The 12,369-nt window shown below is 38.1% G+C and overlaps 1 protein-coding gene across 1 annotated transcript in view; it reads left to right on the top strand.

Annotated features, from left to right (window-relative positions):
- Positions 1 to 12,369, top strand: part of LOC104393150 (N-acetylated-alpha-linked acidic dipeptidase 2-like) — a 33,091-nt gene that overhangs the window by 11,955 nt on the left and 8,767 nt on the right. The window contains exons 9-14 of the mRNA XM_010002615.1: positions 1,028 to 1,113; positions 1,690 to 1,809; positions 2,229 to 2,311; positions 4,573 to 4,636; positions 8,335 to 8,402; positions 12,040 to 12,131. Of these exons, the coding sequence (XP_010000917.1) occupies positions 1,028 to 1,113; positions 1,690 to 1,809; positions 2,229 to 2,311; positions 4,573 to 4,636; positions 8,335 to 8,402; positions 12,040 to 12,131 (513 nt within the window). The remainder of the gene's footprint in view (positions 1 to 1,027; positions 1,114 to 1,689; positions 1,810 to 2,228; positions 2,312 to 4,572; positions 4,637 to 8,334; positions 8,403 to 12,039; positions 12,132 to 12,369) is intronic.

Raw genomic sequence — 12,369 nt, 5'->3', positions numbered from 1 at the left:
AAATAAGGAAGCCTATCTGACATGTTTAAGGACTGGAATGTCTTAAAGGGCAACAGTGAGGAAAGAAAATATGATTCATACACAAAACATAAACATGGAAAATAGTTTTTAATGAATTTTTAAATATCTTCCTACTTGTAGAGGTACAGTTTTAGGGTTTTTTTTTTAATATGGGCTAATCCTACATATGCCTCTCTCTTAGCACCTCCATATCAAAACAAACCTTTTGAGTCAAAGTAGAAAGTCAGTTGCACATGGAAATTGCGCAAATAAAGGCCTACTCGAGGCACTGGTGTTAGTTATTTTCTGGGCAAAAATCCATTAGCAGTCCTGAAGGAGGTTTTGATTTTGACAGCTATGCAGATTTGCTGCTGAAGAGATAACTTCACATGTGAACTTTTTAGGATTTTGCCAGGCACACAAAAAAAAGCATTATTTGATGTTCTGTTTCTTCTACAGGTTAGGAACGACTGAATAGTACATGATTTTAGCTCTTCTAATAACTGTATGTAATTTTTATAAAATTTCACAAGTGATTTTACTGACAAGTTAGATCTGCTAATTTCAATTTGTTCCTGAATTAATATTTCTGATTATCTTATTACATGGAATTGTGCTACCAAACCAAATTATGCTAAAACAAAAGTATATTCTTTATAAACATATGCATATCCACTATGATAATTTTAATACTTCAATATTGTAATACATGTAGATGTATATGAGTTTTAGTTTATTACTCATACATAATTATCAAATTGACTGCTATAAATAGCAATTAAATGAATTCTGTAAATGTTTGGAAGTTTATAGATTAGCCCACTTCATAGAGTTTCTTCTAAGGCACTTTTGTGTCAGCAGGTTAACCTCAAACAAAAAATGGGTCACTAATACAGCATGACAGGTCACATCAGTGCTGAACTCAGAAAGCAGAACACAAGCACAAACTTTCTGGCTTGCAAGTTGTTATGCTGACTTTTGGTTTTCTTCTCAGTCAGACATGACTCCATGCTGCTTTTCATTTCAGAAAAGTCAGGATGCATGTTCATACAAACAATAAAATAACACGAATTTACAACGTCATTGGCACCCTCAGAGGAGCTGTGGAACCAGGTGAGCATCAGTGCCTGAGGACTTTAATGCCTTCACTGTGTTGTGCTTGCTGAAATTGTTCTCATGTTGCAAGAAGCTTCAAATTTTAGAGAGCCTGATAGTAAGGTATCTGATCAACCTTTAGTAGTTCTGTCCCTCCCATCACACTTTTCTCATTGGCATTCCCAAAAATTCATTTGAATGGGAATGCTAGAATGATATGTGTCAGAGAATTTTTTTATAATCCTCTCATCTTACAGTAAGATTCCCTATACATCATTGGTGCATTTTGCCTTTGCAAAAATCAACACCATGCAAAGTATAGAAAACTAGTGACGGTTTAGGACCTCAACATACTGTTCTTGATGCTTAGTAGCAGGGCATAAACAGGGAAGACTTTTAAGTGGAAAAATATGTATAAAATATTTCTTATCTTCATTCTTATACTTCAATAGAGTACATTAATGATTGCAGATTACCTTAATTTTTTTTAAATACACTTATATAATTTGACACAAGAAGGGATGCAATAAAGGGAAATAGAGATAACCTAAATGCATTTTTGCTTAAGGACTGACATTTTGTATTTTTTTCCAGACAGATATATTATTTTAGGAGGTCATAGAGACTCCTGGGTATTTGGTGGTATTGATCCAACTACAGGTGCAGCTGTTCTGCAAGAGGTTGTACAGAGTTTTGGTAAAATGAAGGTGGAAGGTAACTTGCTAATTACAGACACAAAATGATAGATATGGAAAACATGAGCTTTTAGAGACTTCGTTGAATGTTCCCATATGCTTATTTAACTTTTCACCTCTATAGAATGTTGTGTTTCTCCCTATGGAAGATGCAAATTCATTGAGGAGATGCATACGTAGCATTGCATCTTAATTGGCTGAATTTATTCCCTCACATCTCTCCTTACAGAGATAGTACCCTCTTAGTTGTGTGGAATGAAAATACTACATTAAGAAGAAATGTCTCTGCAATAATATGTTCCTCTAAGGAATTTAGAGAGGATTTTTTTACTACTGTATCAATGGACTCCTATTTTTTAAAAGTGATTTCAATTAACTGTGGTGATCTTTCACTAGACTTTCTAACTTTAATTTTCAAGTTTCACCATGTGATTGCAGGTTGGAGACCTAAGAGAACTATTATCTTTGCTAGCTGGGATGCAGAAGAATTTGGATTATTGGGTTCCACAGAATGGGCTGAGGTAAATACAAAATTGTGTAAAGAAGGCAAAATTTGAAGGCCTGTTGCAGGCAGTTGCAGTACTTAATGGCATCTGCTCCTAGACTGCAATCAATAGCTTCAAGGTAAAATTGGAGCACAAAAGACTCCTTCAGGTGCAGTGAGGTCTTCATATTATTTACCTAAAATCTTACAACATAAGTACACTAACTCTTCTAAGATTTAAAAATCTGCCTTGAATCAAAGCTAATGTCCCTCAGTGATGTCTATATGAGTGCCTCACTGGAAATCTATCCCTTCAATTAACTAAATGATAGTATTTCATATAGCCTAAATTGGTTTATTTTTTAACTTTCTATTTGAGAAATTCCATAGTTGCTATAAACTTAAGTCCAGATCATGCTTTTAAAGTCTATAAAATTAAATATCTGAATCTTTTTGGTTCAGTTTATTGGCATGTATTTCAGTAAACCACAAAATTACATAGCAAAATGAGACATCAGAGGAGGTAACAAAACTAGAAATATGGTCCCAAACACCAGGAGGATTGCACCATTCTCCTATTAACAAATCTGAGATTTCCATTCCTTTATATTACCACTAATTTTTCTCCCATCAACAGTTTGGATTCCAACTGCAGTAGACTCTTTGCATCTTACTTCGGTTTATGGAATAGTAGATGAAGAAAACATAATTCAAATTATCTTTAAAATAATTTACTGAGAGATTTTAAAAAACTTGGCATTAAAGTTTCTTCCTACCTGAAATCCAGATAACAAAAGTATACCATATATAGAAAACTTAATTTGTGATTGCTTTGTCTATGTATCTGTGCACATATTTAGATGCTGTCAAGAAAAAATACACAATAGTTTTAACTACGAAGAATATGGAAGAATGGTACTTAAAGGATCAGTTTCTCTTGGGCAAGCCATTAGTAAATTAGGGGGTTTTATGCTGGATTTGTTCACATAGTGCCACTGCTGTTCTGTCATGTTTTTTGTTTAATAATTTAATATCTAGTAATCTATCATCCATTATTCCATGAAATGACAGCTGAACTAAATTAGAAAGCTATGAGCACAATTCATATTTGAGCCTCAGTCTTTTTATATATTATTGTTTTCTTGCTTTATCTTGGTGCATTCCTCCTCTTTAACACCTAAATTAGATTCACTTTCTCTAGAGACATTCCTCACAGCTTACACTCATGTTTTCTGCAGCTGCCAGATCTGTCATCTACTGAATCCTGATGAAAATTAAGCCATGATATTCACCATCTTCTGTGTAACAAAAACACTGCAACTATGGCAATGTCCTTTTGTTACATAGGCAATCTGCATTACTTATAAAAAGAGAAATTCCTTTATGTTGCAAACATGACTTTGCACATATGCAAGGCCTCATGTATGCATATGCAGGCTTGCTCCCTCCCTTCATATTCTTTTGCACAATCTCCTCTACTGTTTGTTTTGAAGATACTAGTTTTGTTAGGAAGTTATAAATTACCAATTCAATTCTTAGTTCACATAACTTAACAATTATTAGTTGGGTTGTAAATTGAATGAATCAAGTAACAATTACTAACCTAATTAGAATATCTATGACAAAGCCAAGACTCAGTAAAATACCACTGACTGATTTGAATATCAATTTCAAACATAATTATCAGTTTTCAAAAAAATTAAACAAGTGTGTGTACATATTTAGCATGAAAACAATGCTTGGTTGACTCCAAACAGTCAGTCCAATTAATTTAATAGGCAGTGTCAATGCTTTGACTCACCCTTTTTGAAGTAGGAGAATGTAGAATCAACAGCAATATTTGGCTTACCCAGTGTTAAAATCAAGTTAAGTAGTGTGAGCTACTAGGAATAACTGGGGATAAAGTTGTGCAGGAATTCTGGCTGACCTCACAGTTGCATGTTACATGTTCAAAAAGCCATGCAAGTGCAGAGTTAAAACACATGTATAACCCTAATTTACCCTGTTACAATGCTGTTCAGTAATTTTCCAATTCCATCTTACTCCTGTGGGATACAGCAGGTGGCACCTGCATTTTGAGAATGTTTCCCAAAACAAATTAAGTTCCAGAAAGCAGGAGTGAATTTAATATGCTCAAATCATTGACTCATCTTCAAACAAGAATGTAGGTAGTGAAGTACACAGTGCTGCTTATCCTGACTGTTTTTTTGAAGGTAATACTGTAAAAAACAATGCACATCACATGCTCTTGATAAATATCACTAATTTAAATCAATAAGTACAATTTTACAACCCTAGGAAAACTCCAGAGTCCTCCAGGAACGGGCAGTCGCTTACATCAACACAGATTCTTCTATAGAAGGTTTGTATTTTATTCTTAAACTCATTTTACTTCATAAATGACAATTTTAATAGTTCACTGTATATTATTTATTGCACGCAGAACTGGCAAATATAAGATAGATAATGTGATGTTCAGAATAAGTTTAGCAGATGCAGAATTAAGTGGAGAGAGAGAACAATTTCAATTCTCATGTTGCTCTCCTGTTGAAAATAGTGCCATCCATCAGCTGCAGCCCACATGTCTGGAGTCCAGATTGTCTTCTCTGGAGGAATTTAGTATTCTGTGCTAATGAAATGAGTAGTCTGAATGTTAAAGTCTCTTTTAAATGCATTAGCTTTAATTTACAATTAAAGTTTTAATCTAAGACAGACTGCTCCTTTTTTTGCTTGCAGATTTGGCTCCTTTCCCTGTGAAATTATAATAATTTGGGACAATAATTTAATAAGATCTTAAGGCAATTAGTGTCAAGACCTTAGGCTTGTCTTTTGTGGAAACGGGACCCATTTTGGTGCTTTGTGCCAGTGTGGTCACCTTTGTTCATTGCTATGGGCAGGGAGAATATGGAGGAGTTACATATATAGTATGGGAGGGCTCTTCTAGAAAAATAAGCACTGAAGAATGTTTTAAAAACTCCTGATCAACCATTATCCAATTTACTGTGCCTTCAGGTTATGAGAAGAATCTGCCATAAAGGGATGCTGCTTAGAAACTGGACTTTGAAATTTAGGTCCAACACTATGACCTAAATAACCAAATTATTCTTAAATTATACTGGGTTTTATTACAGAAAAAATGAATTTGCTGTTGTCTGTGCTGAAATTATAATCAGGACAATCTTGTGAATCTGTCCTGCCTCATAACCTCAGTTATTTAGGGCATTGCTCTTCTCATGTTAAACCCAACATATTTAGGTTTATTGTGTGTGAATAAAATGGGTATCAACAGTTACATTTAAGAACTTTTATTTCTGTCAGCTGAAAGCTTTGCTTGTCACAAAGGATTGGAAAGAAAACCCAGTTTCTAAATGCTCTGTTGGAGTTGGTGTATAGGGAAGGTTAGAGCTGGTCCTTCAATTATGCAGCCTACATGCTGTGTAAAAAGTAGAGCAGAATTTCAGACCTAGAAGATCTCATGAGTGAAATAATAGGTTTACAACTGCTTCATATTCCCAGCATGGATCGTAACACATATTTTTCGTGGTTTGCAGTCAACATGCTGCTGCCTTAACAATTTTCTCCCAAATCTTGATTATTCAAATATATCTCGTGCCTTATGCATTAAAGAAAATGTGAAAGTAAAGCCACTGGAAAAGAAATATGTAATAAGGAAAAGAATGCTATATTCATTGCACTGTTTGAAGTGTCTTGGACATCTTTCACTGGACTGAGCATTAAAATCCCCTGTAGTGCCATAGTATCCATATACTTTGCTGATTGTTTTGTGGAGACTCCCTGTATCACAGAATCATAGAAAGGTTTGAGTTGGAAGAGACCTTAAAGATCATCTAGTTTGAGCCCCTTGCTTGAGCCAGGATACCTCCCACTAGACCAGTTTACTTAGAGCCCCATCCAACCTGCCCTTGAACACTTCCAGGGATGGGACTTTCACAACATCCCTGGGCAGCCTGTTCCTGTGTCTCACCATGCCCACACTAAAGAATTTCCTCTTAATGTCTAATTTAATTCTCCCCTCTTCCAGATTTAATCCATTACCCCTTGTCCTCTCACTACAAGCCCTTGTACAAAGTCTCTACTCAGCTTTCCTGTAGCCCCTTCAGGTACTGGAAGGCTGCTATGAGATCCCCCTGGAGCCTTCTCTTCTCCAGGATGAAAAACCCCAGTTGTCACAGCCTGTCTTCCCAGGAGAGGTGCCCCAGCCTTCAGGTCATCTTCGTGGCCCTCCTCTGGATTTTCTGCAGGATCTCTAGGTCCTTCTTATTTTTAGGGCTCCAGAACTGGACAGTTTTTATGCCACATTTTGGACAGCAAATTATTTATATTCATTGTCCTTTAGCTATGAAAATAATACTGGGTAATCCTTTTGAGCATTTTGTTGACATCTCTGCAATGTCCAATGATAGGACAAGGGGCAACAGATGCAAGCTGGAACACAGGAGTTTCCAGATAAACAGGAGAAAAACCTTTTTTATTATGAGAGTGACAGAGCCCTGGAACAGGCTGCCCAGAGAGGCTGTGGAGTCTCCTTCTCTGTAGACATTCAAAATCCACCTGGACACATTCCTGTGTGATGACACACAGGATCTAGGTGACCTAGGTGATCCTGCTCTGTCAGGGGAGTTGGACTAGATGATTTTTCAAGGTCCCTTCCAACCCCTAAGATTCTGTGAAATAGCTTGCAAGTCTCTTACTCAGAAGATGACCTGTCTTTAGGATACAGTCTGGAAAAACATTGAAAAAAATCCTCTCTGTGATAAGAGTAGCAGCAGCTGCACTGAAAGGCTTTTTAGAACATCTCCAGAGGGACCTTGACAGGCTGGAGAGGTGGCCAGTGCCAACCTCATGAAGTTCAACAAGGCCAAGTGCAGCGTCCTGCACCTGGGTCGGTACAACCCCAGGCACAAATACAGGCTGGGGGGAGAATGGCTGGAGAGCAGTCCAGAAGAAAAGGACTTGGGGGTGGTAGCTGATGAGAAGCTCGACACGAGCCACCAGTGTGTGCTGGAGCCCAGAGAGCAACTGCATCCTGGGCTGCATCACAAGAAGTGTGGCCAGCAGGGCCAGGGAGGGGATTCTGCCCCTCTACTCTGCTCTGGTCAGACCCCACCTGGAATACTGTGTACAGGACTGGTGCCCTCAGCACAAGAAAGATATAGACCTGTTGGAGAGGGTCCAGAGAAGGGCTACCAAGATGATCAAAGGCCTGGAGCAGCTCTGCTATGAAGACAGGCTGAGACAGTTGGAGCTGTTCAGCCTGGAGAAGACAAGTCTCTGGGGAAACCTTATAGCACCTTCCAGAACTTGAAAGGGGCTACAGGAAAGATGGGGAGGGGCTTTTCATCAGAGAAGATAGTGATAGGACAAGGGTTAATGGTTTTAAATTGAGAGAGAGGAGATGTAAGTTAGATATTAGGAAGAAATTCTTCACTCTAAGGGTGGTGAGGAACTGGAACAGGTTGTCCAGGGAGGTTGTTGATGCTCCATCCCTGGAGGTTTTTAAGGCCAAGTTGGAAGAAGTTTTGTGCAATGTGGTCTTGCTCATGGCAGGGTAGGGTTCCCTGCTCATGGCAGGAGGTTTGGAAGTTGATGATCTTAAGGTCCCTTCCAATCTTAATGGTTCTATGATTCTATCTTTCAGGGAATGTGTCTTTTCTCCTGCATTGCTCCTGGATGCACCAACTTGATTTTTTACATCCTACAAAAACTAGACTGTTAGCAATGTCTTCTGTTTAACACAAGCTTCGAGGGGAGTATGAATGACAAGGGCTTATGGGTAATGAGGGACAGTTGCACATATTTTAGAACTATGGAAAGACTTCAATACATTACTGTGTATGTATTATAAACAATGCATTGTTGTATAGTAGCAGTAGTTTATACAGTATGACCAGGTAGTCTATTCTTGTATATATTCTGAGGCAAGACCTTGCCTTGGAGTCAAGGACTTTCTCTAAGAAAGGACTGCAGGGTTTAATCCATGAATAAGATAATGCCTTAATACATTAAGGGACAATTTTCATGTCTTTGTTTCATTTTCAGGCAACTACACACTAAGAGTTGACTGCACCCCTCTTCTCTACAAACTGGTGTATAATCTGACAAAAGAGGTACAGAATCTGAGTGTCTGTTATTTGTGACTTTTTCCAAGAGTGTAAAACTGCAAGTTTATTGGATAAAACTGGATTATTGAATAATTTCGCTTTTATCTTATCACTGTGCTGGAAAAATCTTGATTCTAGCAAAATCAATAGGAAAACATCTCAGCAGTGGTTGTCGTGGTTTGGGACAAATATGACAAGAATGAAGGAGCCAAGTGGCTGCTCACTCAGTGCCCATTCCCTGCTACACACACTGTGGGATGAGGAGGATAAAGGTCAACTAGAAGCTCATGTGTTGAGACAAAGGACAAGGAGGTTTCTTCACCGATTAAAGTCATGGGCAAAACAGACTCAGCTTGTGGAAAAATAATGATTTGATTTCACATTCATCAAACACACACATGATACAGATACACAGAGAGCAGGGCTTGCATATGTTACCCCACCCTTCCCTTCTTCCCGGGCTCAAATCACTTTGTTCCTGGTTTCTCTCCTTCCTTCCCCCCAGTGGCACAGGGGGATGGGGATGGGGTTTAGAGTGAGTCCACAGTCTGATGCTTCCTCCTGAGGAAGAAAGATTCCTTACAGTCCTTCCCTGCTTCCCCACGGGGTCCCTCCCATGGGAGAGAGTCCTCCACCAACCTCTCCTCCATGAGTCCTTCCCACGAGGTCTGGAACAAGCTGCTCCAAGCAAGGACCCATGGGGCCCCTCCCATACTATCAAAAAAACTGCCAAACCAAACCAGTGTAGTGGCACCAGTGCAGGCTCACAGGTCCTCCCACAGCACTCTAAGAAAGACTGAAATATGTGACTGACGTAAACAGAATATTATTTGTTATATATAGTAATCAAAATAAAAACAAGATAATAAAACACTTGAGCAAGATCAATTCTCTAAAGTGATAAGCATTCAAGGAAATAAATTGCATTTTAAATTTCCATTTCACATGCAAAAGAGAATCTTTTCATTCTCATATTGGCTAGCTATCATTTTCTCTCTGTCTCTTCCCCTTTAATCTCATATCTCACTGAGCCCCTGAAATACTGTGGTAAAGATGGAAGGATTGAGCACGTTTTGTAACAGGCCAGATGTATGGATTTGCATAATTACAAGTGGCCTAGTCGTGTCTCCTTTGCTTTCACCTCTCAGGATAAATTATCATAAGGCTGAAAAACTGTGGTTTGTGAAAGCATGAAACTTCAGTGGCCATATGAGGAGTTAACCAGATCAGCCCGCTAGCATCAGTCATTTTCACTGTTCTCAGATCTGGGTTAATCTCAATTGATAGAGAACATGTCTGTCTCACTTAAGCAACATTTCCTTGCTGGGAAAGAAGCTGTGCTTGGTCAAAGATTATTTGTGACACTTAGCACACTGAAGGCCAATTACCCAGGGATATATTTTTTAATGCAAAAGATAAACAAAGTAAAAAATGCTTTTGTGCTAAAAATAGTACCTAACTCTTGACCTTGTCAACTATCCAACTATTGTTGGATTTGAATAGGAAAATTCCATTGAGGTATTACACAAAGTACTTGAGGTTGGTTTTTTTTTGAAAATGTTCCTATTCAGTGTTATTTAAGCTTTTAGCAGTAGAAACATAATGTAAACAGTAGAAAACCTGACTACTTCCTAATAACTATTCCATCATTCCATGCTGTCTTCCTGCTAAAAAACTCCTAGAAGTACATTATATTCATCCATACTCTTCATAGCTCCATTTGCAAAATGGATTATCTTATGGTAAAGAGTTGTGAGTGAAAAGTCTCACTGTTTCTTAAGCTCCTTAAAGCCACTGCTGGAACATCTTAGTGGGATTTTTTGTAGGTTTTTTTTTTATTCTGTTTTGTACTTTCCTGTTAGCTTGTCATAGACAAAACTCACAACTACTTTCCCTTTTCTGGTGTTCCACAGAGCAGGATTCTGCAACAACACTGTCATTCTCTGCTGTTCTCTGCTTTCTGTACATAGCTGAAGACCACTCCCCAGTTTTATTGTATAGTCCTTTTCTACTCTGCATTTTGTTGTCTTGCTAAATAAATTTGAGACTGTCCTTGCAACATTTTTCAAAAGGAGTGGTTTGGGTTTTTTTTTACTACTAAACCTGAGACTGCCTCTATTATTTTGGAAAAATTAAATCAATATTCAATTTTACAGTGATTCAACAATGTAGTTTTCATTTCCAAAATCTTTCATTTACCAGTGTTGATGTGCCACCAGTGCTCTCCAGTGATTCATGATTCTAGATTTGCCTCTAAATCAGGTTAAAAATAGTATGTTTTACTAAGACTTTCAGTGTTGCAAGAAAAAGCTGGCCAAAGGTTTTTACATGACCAGAGCTGTCAGAATAACACCTCTGTCAGAGCATGGAATACTTTTACTCCCATATGTCAGAGTTTAGCTTGCACTTATTAATGTGCCATTTTCAGTTTTGCCCTAGAACTTGACCTAAGTGCCCTGAAAAAGGCAGCAGCCAAGCCATTACTTCACAGAGCTGTTATTTTTCTGCTAGCTGCTGACAATCTCAGAGGTCAGAACTCTTTGGATTTTGATTTTTGAAATCTATGTACTTGTCAGTGCAGAATTTAAGTCTTGACTATTCTGTGGGACCCTCTATCTAGCCATAAATATTTATGCTTAGACTTTTTTGGAAAAAAAAAAAAAAAGTAGTCTTCAGCACATCATAACCAATTTTATATGTAAAGGACCATGCCTATTAAAGATTGTTTAAGAGTACGTGGAGACCAAAGCCAAAGTCTTGGTTTATTTTCACCTCTGCCACAGATTTCCTAAGAGATTTGGTCAACTAATTTTGTACTCTTTCATAGTATTCTTGGTTGTACGAAGGCTGTACTAATATTTACCTTTTCCATCCTGGTTACATAGCTTTTCAATTTCACTATTCTGTGATTAAGGTAAGGGTGGGACCTACATTTGTCCATACAGTGTCTTACACAGTGGTCCTCCAGTCTTGGTTGAGACACCTTGGCACTGCTGTTATATACTTAATGACTTGCTTTGACCCTTCTGTCATGAGCTGATGCCAGAAGGCTGCCTGGCATTTTGGTTAGACTTCTGTGGGGAAGAAGAACTGTTTCCCACACTTTCTTTCTGGCACAATTCTCTTTTCTCTTCCTATAGGAAAAGCAGTCAAATTTCAGGCTCAACCTGTTGAGAGAATATTGCTGCTGTGCAAGGCAAACTTCCAGAGTGCTAGGGTTGTCCTTTCCCCTTGTCTGCTGCAAGGAAAGCAGCTGGAGCATCCTGGCTTCTGCAGGAGCTTCATGGTGCTATATGTGCTCTTGTGTGTATACACAGTGCTATAATAAGGTGTTAAGAAGCCCTAGAAATCCCCAAGATCCCTTTCCCCCAGAAGTGGCTGAACTCCACCTAGCTTAAGGAAGCTTTTTATCTGCCCTTTCCCACTGTCTGTGGTTGGTTCCAAGCACTTGTGAGATGGTTTTCATGGTTGGGATCCATACATCTATGCAAGAAATGTAAAAAGTGCATGTGTAATTCCCTGCATGCAGCAATACTATTGATTAAGAATGATGCAGGTAGATGTAAAGGTCTCCTTTGATAATGAATGGAGTTAGAGGTAATTCCAATGAGTTATAATGAGATTATAATATCTTCCTCTCCAGATTTTAAGCCCTGATGAAGGTTATGAAAATAAGTCTCTTTACGAGAGCTGGCTTGAGAAAGATCCTGCAACAGAAAATAGTAGCTATCCCAGGTAAGCTGCTAATCTGTTTTTTCTTTCCCAATATCTTCATCATATCATAGCATGGCTACTCTCCAGAATTTTTAAGGATGTGCTGTTGATGACAACAATACAAAGCCTTTTAGTACAAGGTGACTCTCTAGCATTATCTTTTAAAGTAAAATAAAAATGTATTTTTTTTTAAATTACAGTGACATCTATGCCTCCTATAAAATGAAACCTCACACTTTTAAAGACCTTCTACTAATAG

Source organism: Chaetura pelagica, unplaced genomic scaffold (assembly GCF_000747805.2).
Source record: "Chaetura pelagica isolate M959 unplaced genomic scaffold, ChaPel_1.0 scaffold338, whole genome shotgun sequence".
Taxonomy (NCBI): Eukaryota; Metazoa; Chordata; class Aves; order Apodiformes; family Apodidae; genus Chaetura; species Chaetura pelagica.
Note: the sequence above shows the minus strand (reverse complement) of the source record. Positions and strands in the feature narration are given on the sequence as shown.